General features: G+C 35.0%; 1 protein-coding gene across 1 annotated transcript in view; it reads left to right on the plus strand.

Moving 5' to 3' along the window:
* Nucleotides 1-23,032, plus strand: part of LOC118935856 (myosin-IIIa-like) — a 29,067-nt gene that overhangs the window by 4,287 nt on the left and 1,748 nt on the right. The window contains exons 3-4 of the mRNA XM_057499352.1: nt 8,818-9,001; nt 11,689-11,823. Coding sequence (XP_057355335.1) covers nt 8,834-9,001; nt 11,689-11,823 — 303 coding nt within the window. The 5' untranslated portion in view covers nt 8,818-8,833. The remainder of the gene's footprint in view (nt 1-8,817; nt 9,002-11,688; nt 11,824-23,032) is intronic.

Consider the following 23,032-nt stretch of genomic DNA (forward strand, 5'->3'; position numbering starts at 1 on the left):
CTAAATTGGATTTCTAGCCCCTTTTCACTGATAAATTTGGTTATTATATCTAAAATATTAAAAGATACTTGGAGAGAATGATTTTCTGCTGTTAATTTCTGTACTCTCCTTAGATATTATATGACTTAAGAATTGTTAGGAGGTAAGAGTATGAAGGCGTATTAATGCAAACATTGTGAGAAAAGTAATTTTCATTTTTCTGTTATTTTCTTTTGCTAATATTACTTCTAAGAAACTGTCCATTTAATATCAGTTTTAAAGTTTATTGATACAAAGTTATGTTATCTTTTTCATCTCTGCTGTAATTTGTCAGTCTCTTCATCCTTAATATTGCTCATCTCTACCTTCTCTCGTTTGTTTTTTATTTCTTGATTAGTCTTGACAGATGTTTGTCTATTATAAAAAATTCTCTTTGAAGAGCTGTTGTATTAGTTCCCTATCATCTTTTTTCTCTATAATGTCTTCCTTTAATTTCTACTCTTACCTTACTTTTTTCTCTACTCTTTGGTTTTATTCTGTAATTATCTCATTTTTAGTGTCTCTTCCTTTCTAATACAAAATTTGAGGCTAATGTTTTCCTAAATGTACTGCTTTAGCTGTATCCCATAAACTTTCATGAGTAATATTCCCATTATTATTTAGGTCAAAGTCTATTTTAAAATTGTGAGTATATTTCCTCTTTGGCTCCTGAATTGCTTAGTAGTGCCTTTCAAGGTATCTAGTTGCATGGATTAAAAAAAAAAATCTTGTAATTGATTTCTTACTTAATTATATTGCAGTCATATGTGCTTATGAAAAATATTTATCCATTTGTAGATATAGGCTATCATGTGTATCCCAGGATATCCATTAAATTCTCCTTGTTAATCATGTTGTTTAAATTTTACTTATCGTTAAAAACTTTTTTGTCCACTTGATCCAAAAATCACTGAGAAAGTGTTTTAAAATCTCCTTCTAACATTGTGATTTTCTCTATTTTTCTTTGTATTTCTTTCAGTTCTTATTTTATGTATTTTGGGGCTCTGTTTTGAGCTTTTATATTTTCTTGCAAAATTAAATCTTTTGATTATTATATAGTGAATCTTTTTACCTCTAATAAATATTTTTGCCTTAAAGTATATTTTATCTGGTGTTTATCTAGTGATACTCACTGTCTTTGGTTGAGTATTTATATATACCACTATTTTACTTCCATTCTATCACTGACTGTGTGAATCTCTTGCAAACAGCCTATAGCTATTACTTTCTGTCTTTTCTCTAGTAAGTTTGGTCCATTTACAGTAATTGTGATTACTGGTAAACTTATAATTATTTCTACTGAGTTTTCTCATACTTTCTATTTCTCCTGCTTTTCCTGTGCTTCCTTTATTCTCCTTTTCTGAGGTTTTTGATTGAATGAGTTTGTTATCATCAGTTTTTCTCCTGTAATTTTTTGGAAGCTATACAGGTATTTTGAGGTTCTAGGGTGTAATATATATTTTCTTTGTCAATCTACCTAAAGATTGATCAATTTTGTTTCTCTCTCTGAAGAATCAACTCTTGGTTTTGTTGATTATTCCTTGTTGTTTTTCTGTTCTCTATTTATCTCTGCTCTAATCTTTATTATTTCTTTTCTTTTGTTATCTTTGGGTTTAATTTGTTCCTTTTATTCTAATTCTAGTTCTGGGATATAAAGTTAGGTCATGGGTTTGAGATTTTTCCTTCTAAAAATATCTTTTTATTTATTTACTTATTTATTGGAATAAAGTTGATATACAATATAATAGTAGTTTCAAATGTACAACATAGTGAATCAATAATTATCTACATTACTAACTGCTCATCACAAGTGTAGCAACTCCCATTACCATACCAAGATTTTACAACATTATTGGTTATATTCTCTATATTTTCATTCCTATGACTAATTTATTTTATTTTATTTCTGATCTATTTGTATCAGAGGGTTTTACTTATTTATTTTTCCCAGTATATTTTTATTGAAATATAGTTGGTATACAATATAATATTGGTTTTGGGTATACAGCATAGGGAGTAAACAATTATATACATTACTAAGTGCTCAACACAATGAATTAGTTACCATCTGTTAACATAAAGCTTTTACAACTATAAATTTGCCTCTTGGCACTGCTTTTGTTACATCCCATAAATTTTACTATGCTGTAGTTTTGTTTGTTGCCAGATACGTTCTAATTTTCCTTGTGATTTCTTGTATGATGAATCAGTTGTTTAGCTGTATGCTGTTTAATATCCACATATTTGTGGATTTTCTACTGATGTAAGACCTAAAGGAAGTGAGGGAGTAAGCTGTGTAGATACCTGGAGAAAAAGCAATCCAGGCAGAAGGAAGAGACAGCTTGGGAGATAATCCCTGCTGTGTTTTAGAATGAGTATAAAGGTAGTTTGATTATTTTAGTAAAAAAGAATTAAGTGAAGGTTTACAAAACCAATCAGAATAATTTGTTGAGATAAATGTTAGTATCCTGAAGTAAGATTCATTGTATTATGGTCTTTTTTCTATCACAAGAAAACCCCAACAATTCAATATATAATAAATCAATTCAAAGAGATGATTCTTCATTTTTAAAATGTAGCTTTATAAGTACCTTTACAGAATTATGGTAAATATATACATCAAAATAGAGTAATATGCATGAAAAACAGTTTTTTAGCTTACATAATCATATAATTAAAAACTTAATTGTGTGTTTAGTTTTATGAGGGACAGAATTTCTTTTTATTCCATGAGTGCTAAAGGGCTAGAAAAAATGTGAACATTCATTGCTATGTAGAATGCAATTTACTACAATCATGAAATAATCAGTTGTTTACTAACTGTGACATTTTACTTTATTCTTAAAGAATAAAAAGCTATGTAGTGGAAAAAATAGTGTAGGAGTCAGAAGACTTGCTTCTATTCTAATTCTTTATTTAGTTCTTTAATTAAGTTCTTTAATGTTTAATTTTGAGGAAGTCATTTTACATTTCATTTTATTTACTCATTGGGAGTTTTGTTTGTTTTAAATGAGATTCGACTAGGTGTATTCTGTGTCCAAAATGCCTGTGCTTGTCATTCTGTGATTATTGTTTTATAATGTGTTACAGTAATGCACTGCCTTAATTATATGTCATACTGCAAACTTTTAAAGAGGAAATTGTATTTTGGACAAACTCCTGTTCATGTTTAATGTTCAGCTCCAATACTGCCTATTTTATATATCTTTTCATGATCACTTAAGATTAGTTGTTTCTTCATCTGGGCTTCTGTGGTACTTTATACCTATTTCCATTTCTCTTTCATAATATATTGCAGCTACATATTTATTTATCTATCCTTGAGTTGCCTATTTTGGAATTCTCACAACTTTAAAATACTTTTCATATATTTGGTGTCTAGTCATTTTTTAACTGGATTCTCATGCCTGTCTATTGAAAGGCCAGTAGTTAATACACCAGAAATTAAAATTGTGTTCAATAACATTTGCCATTTGAAAGGTAACATTCTACATAATGAATGTTTCTCCTAGTTGAAAACTCCTATTACAGGCATTTAACAAGATTTAATTTGGTCTTTTGGTCTAACTTTTACATTACATGGATGGCATAAATGCTTATTTGCATGACTCAAGTAGACAGATGTAAGAAGTAGTTATCTTGTCACTGATTATGAAATCACTAAAGTGGATGATTATTACTGATTATCTCCTACTTGTCCCTTTGCATTTTGGATCAAAGGCACATATTTCATAAAGATTAAGTCTTCCAAGGACTATTCATAAGTGTGTTTTTACATAGGGATGTAATTTTTAGCAGGCATTCACAGCCATTTACTGCATGGTATGCCTTTAAGTATGATGAATCAGAGTATGATCCTTATTTTGTTTAGATTTTCAAATTCCTTTCATCTAATCACCTAACCTAATCTTTATTTCTCTCCCTCATTTAAAAACAGTGTTTAAAGAACCATACTGATGCATTTATTCAACAGCTACATATTTAATATCTACTACTTGCCAGACACAGAGTTAGGCATTGTTAGATTTGAAATTGAACAGATAGTTAGATAAGGTCTCTGTTGTCAGAATTAAAAGGTAAAGAAACATTTGCCCATTTAGCCAGCATTTACTAATTGCATACCGTGTGCTAGACATTGTTCTGGAAATTGTGGACACAGTAGTAAAAATAACAAAGTCTATATACCCTCTTGTAGCTTACATTCTAATGGAGAAATAAACTATGTGGGGAAGGTTGGTCAGGAATGGCCTTCCCAAGAAAGTGATGTTTGTGCTAAGATCTGAAGGCTGCTGTAGGACGACAGGAGAAGACTAATTGAGGCCAAACAGTGGTTACCAAAGATAGATAATGAGAATGGATTCATGTTTGATGCACATTGTTTTGTAGTTTTTGAAATGAGAAGATTAAGGAATTTTTAAAAATAATAACATAATTTTTAAATTAAGGATTAAGAACATTTCACAAAGAAAATCTCCCATAAAGAAGCACTCTGTTAATTTTACTTCAAAAATAAAAGCATCCGTAATTTTCTTTTTATATCTACTACTATTGCTATTTTTTTAAATGTGAAAAAGTACTTTTATCTGTTTTGAATTAATTATTAGTTTCCTAGTCTTTAAAAACTGGGAATAATTCTACCTTCTCCTTGTTCTTGAATTAAATGAAACACAGTGGAGTGGGTGAGAAGAGAAGGGACCCTAAATGACTGCAATTGATATCAATCCAATGGAACTTGTTCAACAACCGTTCTGTGGAAAGGTCGCCATGTGCCAGGTACTGAGCTGGGTGGCATCTGTCCCTGGTCTTAAGGTAGGGAGGAAAATGGATGAGGAAACAAACCACAATATAATGTAGAAAGTACTGTATTACAGATATGTATAAAGCACTGGGGTTCCAGCTAGTAAAGCACTGAATGAGGGAATGAGGGGCTAAAGGTAGAGTCAAGGAAATTTACAGAGGGAGTAATAATGGTGCTGTGCTTTCAAGCAATAATGGCCAGATGGACAAGGGGTTGGTATGTCAGACAGAAGAATGAGGATATACAATGACATAGAGAGTGAAGGGCATATGCACTGAGACAATAGCAAATATCAGGCTGGTGTAGCCTGGTCCTGGATTTCATGGAGAAGTTACTGGGTATCTAGTCAGAAAAGTAGTTGGAGCCCCTATCACATGCTGAAGGCTATTTTATGACCTGCTGAGAAGTTTAAATTTGTAGCTATTGGCAGTGGGAAATCATCAGAGTTGGGTGTTTTTTTTTTTAAATCATTTTAAAGTGTATAATTTAATTTTATTTAGTACATTGTGCAGCCATTCCAACTATTTCCAAAAGAAAACTTTGGACTCATTAAGCAGTCACTCCCTATTCCTCCCTCCTTGTTTTCTGTCTCTATAGCTTGGCCTACTCTGGATATTTCTATAAATAGAACCATACAGTACATTGCCTTTTCTGTCTGGCTTCTTTCACTTAATGTGTGTTCATGGTTCATCCATATTATAGCATATGCCAGCACATCTTTTCTTTTGATGGCCAAATAACGTTCCATTATACAGACACACCACATTTTGTTTATCCAGTTATCAGTTGATGGACATGTGGGTTGTATCCACCTTTTGCTAATACGAATAGTGCCTCTACGAACATTCATGAAGATTTAGTTTGAGTATGTTTTCACTCTTCTGGATATATTCCTAGGAGTGGAACTGCTGGGACATTTGGTAATTCTATGTTTAACTTATTGAGGAATCCATCAGACAGATCTTTAATCGAAGAAATGGCATGATAAGATTTTAGTTTGGAAAGATAAATGTACTGAATAGATATTTAAGAAACAAGATCGTACAGAGCTCCTCAAAGATCCACCAAATAGCTATTCATTTGCTCCTTCCTACATTCCCTTCTTTCCTGCCTGCTCTCTCCTTTTTTTCTTTTCAAACCTACAAATTGGAATATAATCTGGTGGTCCAAATATATGTCCACCCACATACCTTGTGACTCTAAACCATCTTCTGAGGCGTCTGTGCTAAAATTCTGCTGGCTCAGCCCATATGCAATGGTTCAGATTGTTTTCTTGCTTTGAAATTCGTGCTCTAGAGAAGTATCTTTAGATACTTTAATAAATATTAATGCTTCAATAAATAGGTCTCTTGGTTTCAAATGAGAGGTCCTAGAGGAGGACAACTGTTCCATCAGGAAATATGAGGTGCACTGGAGTGGTTGGTCTCGAACATTCCTGCCAAGATGACTGGCTCCACGTGAACACCCTTTCTCTCCACCCCACTCCTCCAAACACAGGATCATTCGTGGCCAAACAACCACTTCCTCGGGTGTCCTCCCGGGTTTCTAATTTTGAAAGCAAACAATTCTTCACAGAATTTCAAGGACCTTCAAGCCCAACACAGACATGAATAAAGCATTGCTTGGTTTCTCAAATGTTGAATATTTGCCTCTATCAGCACATCAGGACATAGGCAATAGCAGAGGGATTCACTCATTCTCTTTCTCAAAGTTGTCATAGTGACAGATGCGCTTGGAAGTTGTAGTGATGGTCACTCAGTTATCAATCAAGGGATTGGAATGAAATGTGTTGCTCCTGTTGTTACTTTCTGAGGCAGCCCTTTGACCAGCAAAGCTTCCTTGGTATCAATAATTATCTGCCAGAAGGGCCTTTCAGGATGAGGGTGTCGATGTCCCGGTCGATGCCCAGGAAATAGCACTTCCTCCAGAGGCCCAAGTAGGTGGCGAAGAGCGGGCGGCCGCACTCGGCGTCCAGCCCGCCGAGCCCCAGCAGCGAGCGCCAGGACTCGGGGTCGGCGTGCTCCGAGCCGCCCTGCAGCAGCCGGCGCCCCAGGGGGGGCGCGTCCCGCAGCGGCAGGTGCGACAGCGGCATCAGGCGTTTCTTCTGGTCCGGCGGGTCGGCGCCGGCGCGGCTGCGCTCACAGCTCTCCTGGTGGCGCCGGGGGTCGGTCTCGTACCAGTGGTCGGTGAAGATGGCCGTGACGAGCAGCCCCAGGGAGCAGAGGCTGAGGCCGAGGCTGAGTGCAGTGACGAGCGCCCGCGGCCCCATGGCTTCCCTCCCCGCCGCAGCCTCCGCTGGGCTCGCGCGCCGCCGCCAGACACTGAAGATTAAGGAGTTTATCGTTGATTTTATTTTTTAAATTATTAAGTGAGGGCATCAGTTGGGAAGTTTTGTGGGAGGGGGTGGGCAAGCAATGAGAGAACAATTTGGAGAGAGAGGTCACTGTGAAGCAGTCACTCCAGAGAGAAGCAGGTATACAAACCAGGGACATGCAGTGGGATTGCTGGGCAGTGTTGAGGGTCTACTTGTTAATTGTGAGTTTGAAGGGAAACTAGTCAACCTGGTTGTGTGGTTTTTCCAGCTATGAAACAGGTGTAAAGAAGATGTAAGGTTTAACCAGAGTTGGGGTTTTTTTACTCCAGGAGACTGGCCCTGGAGAGAGAGCAGAACAAGAGTGTTGATGAATTATGAAACATAATTCAAGAAGTAGAATTTAGAGTGGGGAAGGAGAAAATGAAGAATGGAGGCTGAGGAAAGTTGATGGATATAAAGAAAGTGAGGAATCCATGGATTGGAGGCATGGATGAGGTTGAAAGTTGTGGATAGAGAAGTGAATTTTATAGGCTAATATTATTATGCAATATTAAAACATACTTAATAGATATTTTTCTCTGTATGCATTCACATAAAAACATACCAACTTTTTAACTTTGAAAAGAGTGAGGCTTTGCATAGATAATTGAAAAGATGTGATGGCCACCAGAAGTTCTGGGAGCCATTCCTTTTTTTAGTAATTTCATACAAATGGCTGAATGCAATATAGCAAGGATGTAAAAGGTTAAAAGCACTACTCGGAAATCAAGAAATCTGGGAACTTGTTCCAGGTTCTGTGCAAAATTTCCTATTTAAAGTCACCTGACCTCATTCGCCGTGTTCTCCTAATTATTTCAAGCACTGTGCCCCGTGCTGGGCATATAGTCATACCAGAAAATGAGAACAGAGTGCCACTGGAGTACGGAGATGGGCATTCAACCCGAATGGGATTGAGAGTTGTCCCATTTGGAGGAAGTCGTGTCTAAGCTGGAGTTTCGAAAGATAAGAAGGAGTTAGAAGATTGCTAAGAAACCACAGGCAGAAATGGGAGGGAATAGTGTATATAGAGATCCTCAGGCAAGAAAGAAATGACCTGAAGGATCCCAGGTGGCTGGTTCAGAGTGTCTGAGAGAAGAAATGTTGAGATACAAGACTAGGAAATTAATAAGGGCCATATTTTAAAGGACCTAGAAGGTTATGTTAAAAGAAATTCCATCCCAAAAGCAATGCATGGGCTCAGTGTTGGGTTTTGCCTAGAGCAGGACTGTAAGACGCAATCACTTTAATGTATGGGATTTGCTTTGATGAAGAAGTTGAATTTTACCATTTCTAAGATGCATTCTAAAATTCTTTGATTCATTATATTAACACCTAAATATAAAGCATTACATCAAAATGAGTTAAATATGGTCCTCATATTTTAATCTGAAAAGAATTTTAATAGCAATTAATATGGGACTATAATAAACATAAAAGTAAAGCCCTACTTAGAAAGTCTTATTAAACTTATATTCGTCTGTTTGCCAAAAGAATGGAAATTAAAATTTCCTGTGACTCTGAGTACATTTGGTTACTGCTGTGTATCTTCTTCCATCATATCAGTGAAAATATTAGGTAATTTCCCATGAGTTTGTGTACCATTTAATATCCCTGATCAAATGTAGATGAAACTACTTTTTGTCTCCAGTGATTTAGACTTTGGGATGCTTCCATTAATTGGAAAAACAATCATCTTTGATAAGTTCCCTGATCCTTCGGATACATGGGAAATCACTGAAACCATTGGCAAAGGAACTTACGGGAAAGTTTTTAAAGTGTTGAAGAAGAAAAATGGCCAAAAAGCAGTAGTCAAAATTCTGGATCCAATTCATGTAAGTCACATTACTTTTTTTCCCACTAATTAACTTTGTTTTTATCTGTATTGAATAGTTAAAAAGTCTGTAAGCATATTATCTTGATTTATTTGTCACAGCGTCAATTAGAACTTGAAGAAAATGTAAAAAGAAAGTCTACTTAGTTTTTCCTTATTTAGCTGCTTAACATCTATTATGGGGCCAATAAATACTTGATAAGTGAATAAATATAAAATACAAATAATTACATAAATATAGTTCTCAACAGCTGAAGTTGATTTAATAGGATTTTAGATTTCAAAAATTGTAAAATACAGTCGCATGGGTCTAGAAGTATTATGTCATTTTGACCAGACCTTTTCTTCTTGCCTTTATTTAGGTTTCAGGTAGAATTTCTCTCAAGCTAAGTCAGAAATGTTTTTTAAAAATTAAATATCTTTCAGAGAAGGGATGTTAATGTTCAGGTTTGCTTAAATATTTCTAAAGCAGAAATGGTATATAATCAGGGTAAAGTTCCTTGTGACAAACTGGATTTCAGGTTTAGTCCTCATGGCCTATTTGTAAGTGATGCCCCAGTGGAATCTTCCTTTGATTTTTTTGGAATAGCAGTTGTGATAAGGGATCCTACGGAGCCTTGCCTTTGCCTTAAAGAGCATGAGGAGATTGACAAGATTATTTTCTGGGGTTGAAAGCTGGCCATTTGGAAGCATTTTCAGCTCCTGGGAAAAAAGTGGCTCCCCCATGGCACACGGTGAGCCAGAATGACTCAGCCGTCACATAATCCCCCAACGTCTATGGAAAGAACCTTCTCCAATTACTTGATGGTTGCACATGATGGGACTGTGGTTTGATGAAGTGATGTCATGTGTGCGGTGAGGACATGGAGTCCTAGACCTTGTCACAGCTCTTACATGAACAAACATACAACAGTGCAAAAGGTCCTGGACCTCTGTTCATCTTATGGTTGCTCTTTATTTTTTGATAGTTTATTTCTACTAAACCCATTATAACCACAGTGCTTCATATATTTTGAGCAGAGAGGGAGAGTGGGGGTTTATTCTTAAGTAATAACTTAGATACACTGGAGGAAAAAAAATGAGAAATACTATGCTCAGGTTAACTGATACTGAAGGTCTTCATATTCCCTTATGGAAAGTTCTGACCATTTAAACTGAGAGAACAGAGACACGAGTAAGCTGCATCAAAGTGACTGTACCTCCTGCCTCCAGTCTTTGTAGCTACAGGTTGGGATTCATGGTGGCAACAGAAAGGCCTTCCCCTAGATCTCAGTGTCTGGCCCCACAATTAGGGTTTCTGTCTCATTTCCCTGCTTCTTAATGGAGAAGAATGAATGGTTTACAGATTCATGAATCCACTATTCTTTCATAATTTACTCCTGTTGGTGTACTACTATCTTATAAACCATGTTTTGTTTTATTGTTTTATTGAAACATACTGAGTTCATAACTGTAGTATGAAGTTTGTTCTATGGCTGCTTTCATTCTTTTCATAGTACATATATACCTTTCTAGGAATTATTTATTTACTCTTCATCATGTCCCAAGTTGAATAAAAAATATTTATAACCATGAGATTATAATCTTAATCAAATAAGTTTAAATGCACCCAAGCATTTTACAGAATGGCTTTTTTATTAAAAGGATCCTACTATTATGAATTTTGAACTAGTAAATTTCTTTCCAAGAAAGAGGTGAAATGAACAGAATTAGAAGATAGTAAGTGGGCTGCTTGTCTCGAGCCTGCCCACACTCCCTTCTTGAGTGTGTACTTCACTTTATTGAACTATTCTTTGTTTGTAAAAAAAGAAGGTAATAAGTGGTAGACTTTGAATCTAGACCTACATCTTTTGCTAACTAGCTCTGTGACTTTAACTTCTCTGAGCTTTAGTTTGTTCCTCTCAAATTAGAGCTCTGGTCCATAACTCTTTACAGCTCTGTGATTGCATGGTTCTGTCTTCAAACAGTGTGGACACTAAATGTTACTGTAAAAACAGTTTAAGCTTTCTCTCATCTATTATTCTGTGAGTTGTTTCATGTATTGTGTTTTTCTAGAAACATGACTAAAGTGTCTATCTTGCATTTTTCTTGAAAAGATAGCAACCTCTTCTATTTCTGGTAAATGGACCTTTAGCTAACTAAAGGCTATATGCCATCTTCTATAATTTAACTCTATTTTACTTTTTTGGAAAGGTGGGAATTTATTGCTTATATGACTAGTATTTGAAAGCTTCTAAATATCCTGTATTTCAAAAACAAAATGAACCAACTAAGAGTTTTTATTTCAGATCAGTGGCTTTGCCATTGAAACAAAGTTAATACTACAAAGAAAGGAAAATCATCTGGAGTAGTTCTCCATGCATGTTTCTTTCTAATTGCATACAAAAATAATTTATTTATTTATTCCTTTTTAAGTCAATGAAATTTATTTATTTATTTGAAATAATTTATTCATTCCTTTTTAAGTCAATGAAATTAACACAATCAGAGATGTATTTGATTAGCAAGAAAATTGCAGTCTCTCCCCAAAAACAATGTTATGAGAAATTTCAATACATAATACTGAGAAGAAGAAAAGCAATTAAGACCTTGCTTTGATAAAATTCTGTATTGGTAGTCTATAATAGGTTTCTTTGACATTATTCGTGCTTTTCTCATAGTTCTCTTCCTATGACTTTTTGAAAATAGGACATAGATGAAGAGATTGAAGTGGAGTGTAACATACTGAAAGCACTTTCTGACCACCCTAATGTTGTTAAATTTTATGGGATGAACTTTAAGAAGGACGAAATAAATGGAGATAAGCTGTGGTTGGTTCTTGAGGTAAGTGTTCCACATGATTTTATAGTTGGATGTTTACAGTGTGGTATAGGAATGACTTAATGTTTATGTAACATTGACACCATAAAGCAGTTCTAGAATGTTCCTTACTGGTCACATCCTCAGTAAAATATTGTGTCCAGTTCTGGCCTTGTTATCTTAAGACACATAAGGAAATTAAAGATAAGCCACAAAGACTATTAAATAAAAAAAGAAAATATCTTCACAATAAAAGACTAAAGAAACTAGGGTTATTTTCTTTGCAGAAGAACAAGCCTAAAAGGGACTTCATTATAATATTTACTTATTCATCCATATTTTGTTCAACTAACACATGATAGAGGCTTAGTGCCAGGTGCTAGAAAATAAGAGGAAATTAGTGTCAGTGAGACTTCATTAGACAAAAATGGTGAGCTGTGATTTTCTTTTTCTGTCTTCATTGAATACTAATGACATAAAATACAGAACCAGGTATTTACATTTATGGGGTAAAAATATACCCTATTAGAAATGGTGTTGAATACTTAATAAGTTGTCCCCAAAGAACTGCAGAGTGTGTCTTTTCAAGTCCCAAGAATTGGTTTGGACAATTCTAATGTAGGAGTACTAAAAGGTATCCCTCTAAGGTAACTGCCAGCCCTAGAACAATGTGCTTTTTCTAATTTTCATTGAATATTATTATTCAAGAGGTAATCTTTCCTTCTAATAAAATTCATAAGAAGTTTTAAAGGTTGCTTTTATCCAACTAAAGACTAGTAGAACCTTTATTTAACCACTGTAATGGCATATTTTGTGTCCATTATGATGTTATTAGCATTTAATTATTATATTTCTTTCAGAATGTTCTATTGGTTTTCCTGCAGGGAAATGGTAATGACTATTAATTATAATGTTTCCATACTTTCTTTATATATATATTTTTTATTATGGTTTTTAAGTGATTCTACAAGTAATGGATGATCATAGTAGAAAACACTTTAGACTATACAAAGAACCACTTGTAACATTTTATGAATTTACCTCATCCTTTTTTGTATGTTTAAAATGATTGGCAATATTATTTATGAAATTTTTTTCACTTAATATAATTTGAGATAGACAATCATTTTTATCTTTTTCAAAATAAATACATTGATATTGTTAATTAAAAGCAAATATAACCAAAAGGCTTGTACTGTAGAGCAATAATAATGTAGGTGCACCTTCTCCTGAGCAGGTGATGTACCTGGAAATGTATGGCTGAGCTCTGCTCTTTCATTTTGTAATCTGCACTCTGAAATTTGGCAAGGTCCTTAAATTGTACTTCTGGAGTCCTACATCCCCCTGCTCCATTCTGGAGGTCTGTCATCTGACCTCTCTGATAGCTCTCTGCTGTGCCCTTGGGTGGAATCAAGTTTTCTGGACCTCCTGGCCTCCTCTTTGCAGGTTTGCTCTCAGTCTTGCACATCGTGTAGTAGTATGCACCATACACTCATTATCCACTGCCCTGGTGTCACCACATCTTGAGTCCCTTCTATTCAGTTTCTCTAGGGAACAAAACTTCGGTCTCTTGCCTGGGTGTGTGTGACAGAGGAGGGCCCAGGCAGGCTCCTGGATGTGGATATTTTGCATGTGGGGTAAGAAAGTGTCAGCACTTTGATTAGAGACTTCCAAAGGATCCCTTGCTTTCTGCTCCTCCTCTTCCAACTCTGCCTCCACTTTCACTATTAACTAGCTCTTCTTGGGCTGATCTGCTCAGGTGACCTCAGAGTAGCCCTCAGCTAGTACTTCAGCATGCAGCTGCCCCTGCATCGCTAAACCAGATGTCACTAGGTTATCTGCTTTCCATACTGAAAAATTTTGTTGAAATTGCTTGTCCACTGCTCTCCTTTTTTCTTGTGGTTTATACTTTTAAAATATTCTTTTGCTATCATTTTAATGAAGATTTATAGTGAGAGGAAATAAATTTATATGTTAAATCTGCCACCTTTAGTTGAACCATAGAGCGTTTCATAGTTGTAAAAAAGTATTTTCAAGAATTTTTTTCAAAATCTGAAACTGTGTATTAAAGTATTTTATAGAAGTTTAAAGATTTTAAAAAATAACCAGTTGTGCTTTTTAAAAATAGGCAATTTATTATGATAGAATTATTTTGATTTCTCAAGTTTAAGATAACTTCTTTTTAGTTGAATTACACATTAAGACAAAGCAAAGCTTTTACTGATCTAAACTTAACTGCCTAAGTAATAGTACACAAATTATGAACTTAGACTATTTTGCCTTATGTCAGTGGAGAATTCTTAAAAATTTGCTTTCATGTTTGTGTTTGCATATTTGAGATGTAATGGTGTGCAAATCTTAATGTAGTCTTGAATATAAAATTTTTTATCATTATTTCCTTCAAAACTTTTTCAATAATTTATTATTTTTTTTCCATGCAGAATCATTTACAGTTTAGCATTTGAATGGAGATTCAGGTATTCTGCCTAGTGGGCCTGGGCACAAGGTATAAATCTCTGTCCAGAGATTAAAATATTGAATGAGATCGATCATTGTCTTTTATGCCTATCAAATCCCTGTTCTAATTATATTGTTATTTCTCAGTATTGTCACTTGGGATTAGGGGAGAGTTGGAAACTCTGGATTATAGTTAAATGTCCTTTTGAGAGAGTAGAAAAAGTTGATTAAAATGGTTTTAGAACATCCAGTACAAGTGAAGCAGTTTCCTGATATAATGAATCAGTAGAGAATTAATATCTTCTTTGAACTTTGTTCTTATATTTTATTATCAGGTGGGGGCGTATTGGAAATATTCCAAAGTGACTTGAGGAAAAAGAATACATGGTAGTTTATTAAAATAATATTTCAGAAATCTTATGTAACTGAACTTACAAAGTAGTGAAAGAAGAGCATAAAGAAAGTACAAAGTTGGCAAACTGTATGTAAGATAAGTGATTTGCATATGTAAATGAGGCTAATTACATGTACACATAAGTGACTCAAAGTGCAATTATCTGATTTGTAAACATGAATGGTGCAGGTGCTGCTTTAGAGGCTTGTTCAGAAAACTGGCTTGTGACATCAATACTTTGTTGTACAAAATGACTAATTATACTTCTTTGGTAATAAAGCCCAAATAAGTTATTTTACCCAAGGATACAAATGCGTGGCCAACGAGAGGCTGTAATATTACACAGAAAGTCATTTTATCAGTGCCAGGCTTCAATATGTATCTCCACAGAGAGGGTGTCCTGGAGGGGTGAGCAATCGGTGTTACACCCTGTTATTAGCTTGGCCTGTGGGGAGCTACACCTGCTCAGACAAACTCCTGCTCAGTGACTTTTCCCCATGAAAAATCATTTTATTTATATTTTGATCCAGAATTGAAACCCTAAGAAAAATATTTCCCCAGCTCTTGCTGGGCGGCCTGTTTTCTTTATTATTTAGTCATGAGTTTTAATTATTCTTACTTTTTGATACAGTTTTTCTCTTTCCTGTATTTTTCCTTCTTTTTGTTATACTCTTTGATCATGAGTGATATACAAAGCCCTGTTTAGCAAAATTTCCTTATAAATTCTCTATATGTTAATTTTCAGACTCTATTGCCCATATTTATTAAAAGAGCACTAGTTGCGCTCTGAAATTCCAGTCACATGCTTATAACGAAACTAATAAGAGAAGGGAAAGAAAGTTTGCTGTGGGAACTGATTTTTTAAAATATATTTTTTATAGAATGCCTGGGAGTTTTATTGCCACTTATATCTTAGGTTCTCCTAGTGATACAGGCATAAGGGGAGAACTAACTTTTTTTTTTACTTATGAAATACTATACTTACATGATTTTTTAAAAATACCATACTTAACATTAATTTCTGCTTATTGCTACCATATTTCTTGATGACATGCTTACTAAACTATAGATACCTCTTTTGGCTTTGAATTTTCTTTAAGTCCTAGTGTGTGGTATTGAGGGTCAGTGGCCAAGTTGGAGGGAAACCTGAGGAGGTGGGAGTTGGTTAGGTTTCTGTATGTTTATCACTGAGCTGAGAGACTTAACAGAGTAAAAATTGAATTAAATCAGTCTGTTATTAAGCATTTGCCCCTGAAAAAACAAGGGGAAAACAAATTTACCAGTAATTTTCCTTCTTGGTTGGATGAACAGCCACATTGTAATCACGTAAGGAAAGCAGTCTTCTTCTGTTCCAGGGACTGTTTATGTGGGACTTCAGCCACAAGGGAGCCAAAATTCAGAGTTCGGATATCTTTCTGTTAAGGGACCCTTTCCCTCATAATCCAGTCTTAACTATAATTACTCCTTTCACAGTGGTCCTGCAGACTGTATTCTGTTATTTATCTGAGTTAATCCTGATTTGTTCACTCTTTTAATAGTGACATTGCTTTCTCTCATTGCTTTCCAATTTTAACAATGTTTGTCCTTAAAATTATATCCCTTCCAAGAAATCAAATACTGGAAATTACAGGTGGCACTTGGAAGCACAAAAATTAGGCAGATAGTCATAAAGGCTCTCAAATGCACATTTCAGGTAATTAAAGTGGTTTTCATAGATATAAATACTGCTTTCATCTGTCATGTGTAGTTCTGTTTTTATACTTACATCTAGTAAGATAAGATTTGTCATTAAAAAAAGAAACGTAGGGTGACAGAAAATAAGTTAGAGAAGTGAATAAGTGGCTGCTATTTGTTTAGTTATTAACCCTGTGATGTTTCTGCCCTGGAGATAACATGTCCACAGAAGGGGACATGAAGCCGCTGCAGGCTTGTCTATGTGGGAGGTCCCGGAAGCAGGGCAGGATTGGGAAGCCCGGCTTCTGGATTGCTCTAATAGCATAGCATTGTTCCTTCCTTCCTGTAGCTGTGCACAATTGCAGTGGAGGAGCAGACTGAGGGGATGGTTCCTTTTATGTTCATAGGGCTGAAACAACCATTCCCAGCTCTCATATAAAATGCTGTTATTTGGTGTACTTGCAGCACAACAGATAGCCAATTACCTAGAATCATTTCATTTAATTTTCTGTTTAAAGGACAAGTTGGAAAACCAGGCTAAATGTACTTCCTTACACTCATCTAACCCAGGAAATATATAAATACTATATGTCATATTTGTGAATCTTTCTTCCCTAGCCATACTTAATTCTTCCAACAGCATCAGCTCCTTGAAGAGGAGTGCAAGTATAGTATTATTTCAGGGGGAAAAAGTCAAGGGACCCAAAGTGTTTTGCTGTTTGGTGAATCAATATATTTTTACCATATACATTAAAATATTTCATCCGAGTTCCTTTTTTATCATCAATTTCTTGTTGCTATAACATTATTGATGTTTATGATGTTTTCCTAAGGATTTTAAAACCTGTTAGGGTGAGGGAACTGTTTAATATCTTGATTTAGTGGTTACATCATTCATACAATTGCCAAAACACATCCCACTGCATACTTAAATGAGTCAATTATGTCATATGTCAATAGTGCCTTAAAATACTGCTTCCAGTTTACACACTAGAAAAGTAATGTGAAAATTATATGTATTACAAATCTATACATTAGGAAATACCTATCAGTTGATGGTACCATTCTCATTAGTATTTTCTCAGGAATTTTTTGGAATGCAGAATTTGGTATGTTTTATTGAAATTAGGTCAAACATGTCAAACTTTGAAGAGGTACCTTCCATACCATGTGAAAAGATGGCCTTCTGTTACTGTGTGAGTGTGTGTGTGCACTCATGTGCATGCGCACATGCATGCATAGGGTACAGAACTTAAGTGTATTCACCCAGTTAGTTATTAATTTCATAAATGTTATCTATCACTTCTAGCCAGGCTGAAGTAAAGTGACCTATACCTGTTAGTGCTCCTATCTGTGCTGGTAGGGTTTGCATGTTCAATGGAGAGTCTGTCATCATAAGGCTTATAGTCTAATGGGGGAGAAAGACAACGTAAAAGAAATAAATATGTAACTATATGTATGTATTAATGCTATAGGGAATATAAATGGGCTATTAATAAAGATGAAAGGAAAGACCTATGAAAAGAGAAGTGAAAGGAGGGCTGAGTAGGTAACATTTGAGTCTGCCACCTGAAAAAATAGGGTAGTTTTTATACCTTTATTCTTTAATACATCTTCCAAATACTCTGATGCTAGGAATCACTCCTGTCTCAAACCCACTGAAGCAAAAACTTCAAGAATGACATTTTAAAAACTAGTTTTTAAACAAATGCTAAGGTGATTCTTTTCAAAGGAAAATTTGAAAAACACTGTCAAAGGATCTCAAATTTCGGTGTGCATAAAAATGATCTGAGACTTCTGCTTCTGGCTATTGCAGTAACTTGTGTCATCATGTACCAAAATTAGCTAGAAAACTGGATAAAATGTATTTTAAAACACAATACTTCTCAGACATTGGAAAAGAGACAGCTTAGGCCTGTGACACTGAAAATAGAAAATCAATGAGGAGAATTCTACAGTCACCTCATTTTCATTGTTAGAGGCAGTAAAGACCAAGGAAGGAATTCCCAAGGAGATCACAGCAGTCTTATTAAACTGAAAGGATTGGAAGGGTAGTTGTGGCTGAAATTTGCAGAAAAGAGGGAGTTAAGGAGGAAGAAAGTGGCCAGAAATCTGCCTGGGGACTCCCATTAGTCTTTGACCAAAAATCAAACTCAATAGGTAGAGGGCAAGACTTCAGGCAGTTGGGCAAAGAACAATTACCAGGGAGAGAATTACAGAAAGCTATAATTGAAACAACTACCAGAGTTTGTGCAGGCTTGAGAGATGCTTGAGAAACTTTGTTAAATACCTGAAGCAGTAGAGACCCCTAGAAAGGTTATGTTTTAGGGGAACGGCTAAACTAGACGTAAAGAGCTACCCTAAACCCACCCCAAAAACTATAAAAACAAGTCTTCAAAGGTTCAAGTTGGTCCACAAGTAAATTAACTGCTTGCCAGAACAACATTCAACATTCATTAATGGAAAACAATAAAACCCAAACATTCAAATATAAAATTAATAACATCCAAGATGTAATAAAAATTATTAGATATGTGAAGAGGCAGGAATATGTCACCCATTATCAGAAGAACAATCAATCGATCAATAGAAACAGACCCACCAAATAAACTAAAATAAAATGACCAAGATGATGGAGTTATTAGGTAAGGACTTCAAAACAATTATAAATATGCTCAAGGATCTCAAGGAAAATCTGAACATAATGTTGAAAGACATGGAAACTATAGAAAAGAACTGAATGTAACTTCTAGAACTGAAAAATACAGTATCTATAGTGAAAAATGCACAATATTGAGTTTTATGGCAGATTAGACATATGGAAGAAAAGATCAGTGAACTTAAAGACAGGAAAATAGAAGCTGCCCAGACTGAGCACCGAGAGAAAAAAAGAATGGGGAAAAAAGCCCGTTTGACCATAGTATATTATGTAGTATTCTAATCTACTTGTAACTGCAGTCTGAGAACTGGGGTGGCTGGGGGGCAGGGTGGTGGGGGTAGGGGAACATACAATATTTAAATAAATAGTGGCTGAAATTTTTCTGAATTTGGTAAACACTAAAAAGCCACAGCTCTAAGAAGGTCAAAATCCCATTTGTAGAATAAACTAAAACCACTCTAAGATGTGTCACAATTAAGATACTGAACATTAATAATGAAAATTATAAAAATACCAAGAGGAAAAAGGTAACATTACATGTAGAGATTAAAGATCAGAGTAGCCACTAATTTTTGAAAACGAGTGCAATAGAATGACATCATTAATGCAATGCAATAGAATGGTATCTTCTCAGCTTGCCTCTTCTGGCATGGACCCATGCCTTGCGAGCAAGCTGGGGTGTGGGTAATGGGTACCCCGTTATTCTTGGCATGCCACTCCTGAGTTAGGACTCCATCATATGAATGGAGGCTAGGTAGAGGGATGGAGTCCCCCACATGCTCTAGGAATTTAGCTCTGCGGTACAGAGTTGGGAGAGGAGGTGAGAAGTGCTGGTGGTCTCCCCATCGCAAGAAGCTACTGTAGACCTTGGATGAATCTGGAGGGACAGGAAACCCAGTCTTCTTGGCAACACTCACCCAGAGTAGAGCTGTTGTCACTCTGCACTAGTTGGAGGTGGACGAAGAGAGTGGCTCAAGTGCACAGAGTCTTGCTGTTCCTACCAAGATTTAGTTATGTTCTTGAGTGCTTCTTGATTTGCTATATATCCTTTACAACAGTTTCCAAAGACTTTAAGTGGTTGTCCATTTTTATAATTTTCATTTGTTATGATTGTTTCACTGGCGATGGGTCCACAGAATTCTTCATAGCACCATTCTGGGGAAGAAGAATCCTATAAAGTCTTTACAAAAGAACTAATGATCTTGTGTCTTGTGTGAGGCCAGCATTATATTGAAAAAGGAAGGCAAAGACATTGGAAGAAAAAACTATAACATTCCAGATGAATGTGTATACAACAATTCTTCACCAAATACTAATGAATAAAATCCAGTAATATATAAAAATGTTAATGTATCATGACTGAGTGGAGTTTATCCCAGGAATGCAAATTTATTAAAACATTTAAGTTTGTTAAATATTAAAATTCACTGCATCATAATTCACTGCATTAACAGAATCAAAAAGCAAAAAAATCATGAAAAACATACCAAAATTCAACACGCTTTTGTGATAAACAATTTTAGCTCACTAGGAGGAGATGGAAATTTTACCTAACAAAGTGCAAAACCCAGTTTTTTTTAAAAGTTAACAAAAGTTTGGACTTTTCACAAAAACATATAAAATATGTTCAATATCTTTAGTGAAGTTCAAATTAAAACCACGGTGAGACTACTAGTACACACCCAATGGCTCAAAGTAAAGTGATAAAACAGTATTGGTGAGATTGTGGAGCAAGCTGAGCTTTTACACATTGCTTAGGCAGTGTGAAATTGCACAATCACATTGGAAAGAGTACAGCGTCTTTAACATTACACATACATTTACCATATGATCCAGGTTTCACTTGTGGGCATTTACTAAAAACTAGTTTCTAGAAAAAGATCCAGACACCAGTGATGGTAGCACTTTTATAAAATAAGCAAAGTAAAAACAAGAATGAATATTGCAAAATAAGAGTTTCTGCTTTTGTGGCCTCACACGAAAATGGGCAGATGAAGCAAAAGGCCTTTAGGAGCATTCCTAAAATAAAAAAACAATGAAGTCAGGAAACCTTCCCCTACCAAATATAATTCTTGTTAAGAAGCTATAGTTATTTACATAGTGGATATTGATGCAGGAAAAGCCAGATAGATGTACACAATGAATAAAGGGTACAGAAATAGATCCATAAAGATCTATTTATAGATAAGAGAAAAATGGAAAAACAAAAGTCAGAAATACCAACTGCAGAAATTAGCAGTCCTTTTTCAGAAATATGAGTAAAAATCACATATGCTTTCCCAACATAGTAAAGACAGAGTGCATTCAGAAAATTTACAAAGGCTGTCTTGGGACGGTAACTGTAATGGTCTGTTTGTAGACTATCATCCCTTTTGATTTAGGGCTTTTTGAAAAAATGTTTGACTACAGCTTCAGTAGAGAATTCATTTCCACTGCTGCTCTGTTTAATTAGTGTAGCTCTGGATTAAGAAAATTATACTTCAGTTTTGTTTGATTAAGGAATGTTAAGGGCTTAAAATAGCTTCGTGTTGCAAAGTTGTACTTAACAGTTTTTCAGTCCTCTATTACAAATTATTCTTTTAGTGATTTAAGAATTGTATAGACTGTTTATGATGTATTCATTCACCTGGATGCAATTCTTTTAAAAGGGAAATATAACATCATTTGTATTTTTAAAAATCTGTTGCCTAGATCAAAAACATTTACACTTCATTTTATATCTTTTAGTCCTTCATATTCATGGAAAAAATGTACTTGAGTTAAATTTTTTTTCTTTTGCAGGGAATGCATTTTATGCTAGTTGAGCAAATTTTAATTTCATCCAAGAGCATATTTGAAATTTTACTAATTCTAAATGAGGATTTAGGAAATTCATGATGTAATTTCATTTTATTCATCTTTAGAAAGAGTTCAGATACAAATTAAACATTGCAAAGGGATAGCAACAATAAAATCAGGGACAGAACATTAAGAAAAAAGTTGATAAATTTGAGTTCTCCCCTCTCTCCCCCATAAAGTAAATTTCTTTATTGCAGAACACACCATAACCAATGTAAATTTATCAAAATAACCTAGAGGAGACTTTTTGTCAACATATATGAGGGCAGATTCTCTTCTGTCATTAAAACTTTTCTTTTTTCCCTTCAACTTGATGTTATCAGTCTGTCTGTGAAATGCTACAGTGCTGGCTCATAATTATCCACATAACTATAATTCAAGACCTAGCATATAATCCAGGCAATTATACCTCTAATTTAGGGTTTTTCAAACTTGGCACTGTTGACATCAATGGCGGATTGTTCAGTGCAACGTTGGCAGCACCCCTGAGCTCCCAGTGCCAGTAGCATCTAGTCCTGACATTCAGAGATACCTCCAAGCAAAATCATCCTTGGGGCAAAATCATCCCTGTTTGAAAACCACTGTTAGCTATATTTTAAGCCCAGCAAGGGCGAAAGGTGCTCTGTCTGCCTTTGATCATGTTAGCACCTATCTTGGTGCTTTGTACATAGTGACAATTCAGGAAATTTTTGTTGAATATAAAGAAATAAAGAATAATTCTTCTAGGACTCTTTTCTTAACCAAAAATGCTATTATAACAGAAACTTATGTTGTCAAGAATAATTTCTGCATTAGTGCCTCACTTATGGGAAAATGTGTTGGATATAAAATGCAACCATGAGTAGGATAATGTGCTTCTGAAACAGTATTATAGGGTGTCTATCATAACTTGTATTAATTCTTTATTGCTCCTTTATTGTTATTTTAGGACCTTTTAAAAAATTCTTGATGCTGGCACAGCTAGATTTTTTAAAAATTGATGAACTTTATTTTTTGGACAGTTTTAGGTTTGTGGAAAAATTGAGCAGTCGGTATACAGAGTTCCCATAAACTCCTTATCCCCAGTTTTAACTAGTAGTAACATTTTGCAATTGTATGGTATATTTGTTATAATTGATGAGCCAATAATGATACATTATTAACCCAAGTCCATAGTTTACATTAAGGTTTTTTTTGTGTTGTTTATTTTGTGAATTTTTAGACTGAATTTT

The sequence above is a fragment of the Manis pentadactyla genome, chromosome 3 (assembly GCF_030020395.1).
Source record: "Manis pentadactyla isolate mManPen7 chromosome 3, mManPen7.hap1, whole genome shotgun sequence".
Lineage (NCBI taxonomy): Eukaryota > Metazoa > Chordata > Mammalia > Pholidota > Manidae > Manis > Manis pentadactyla.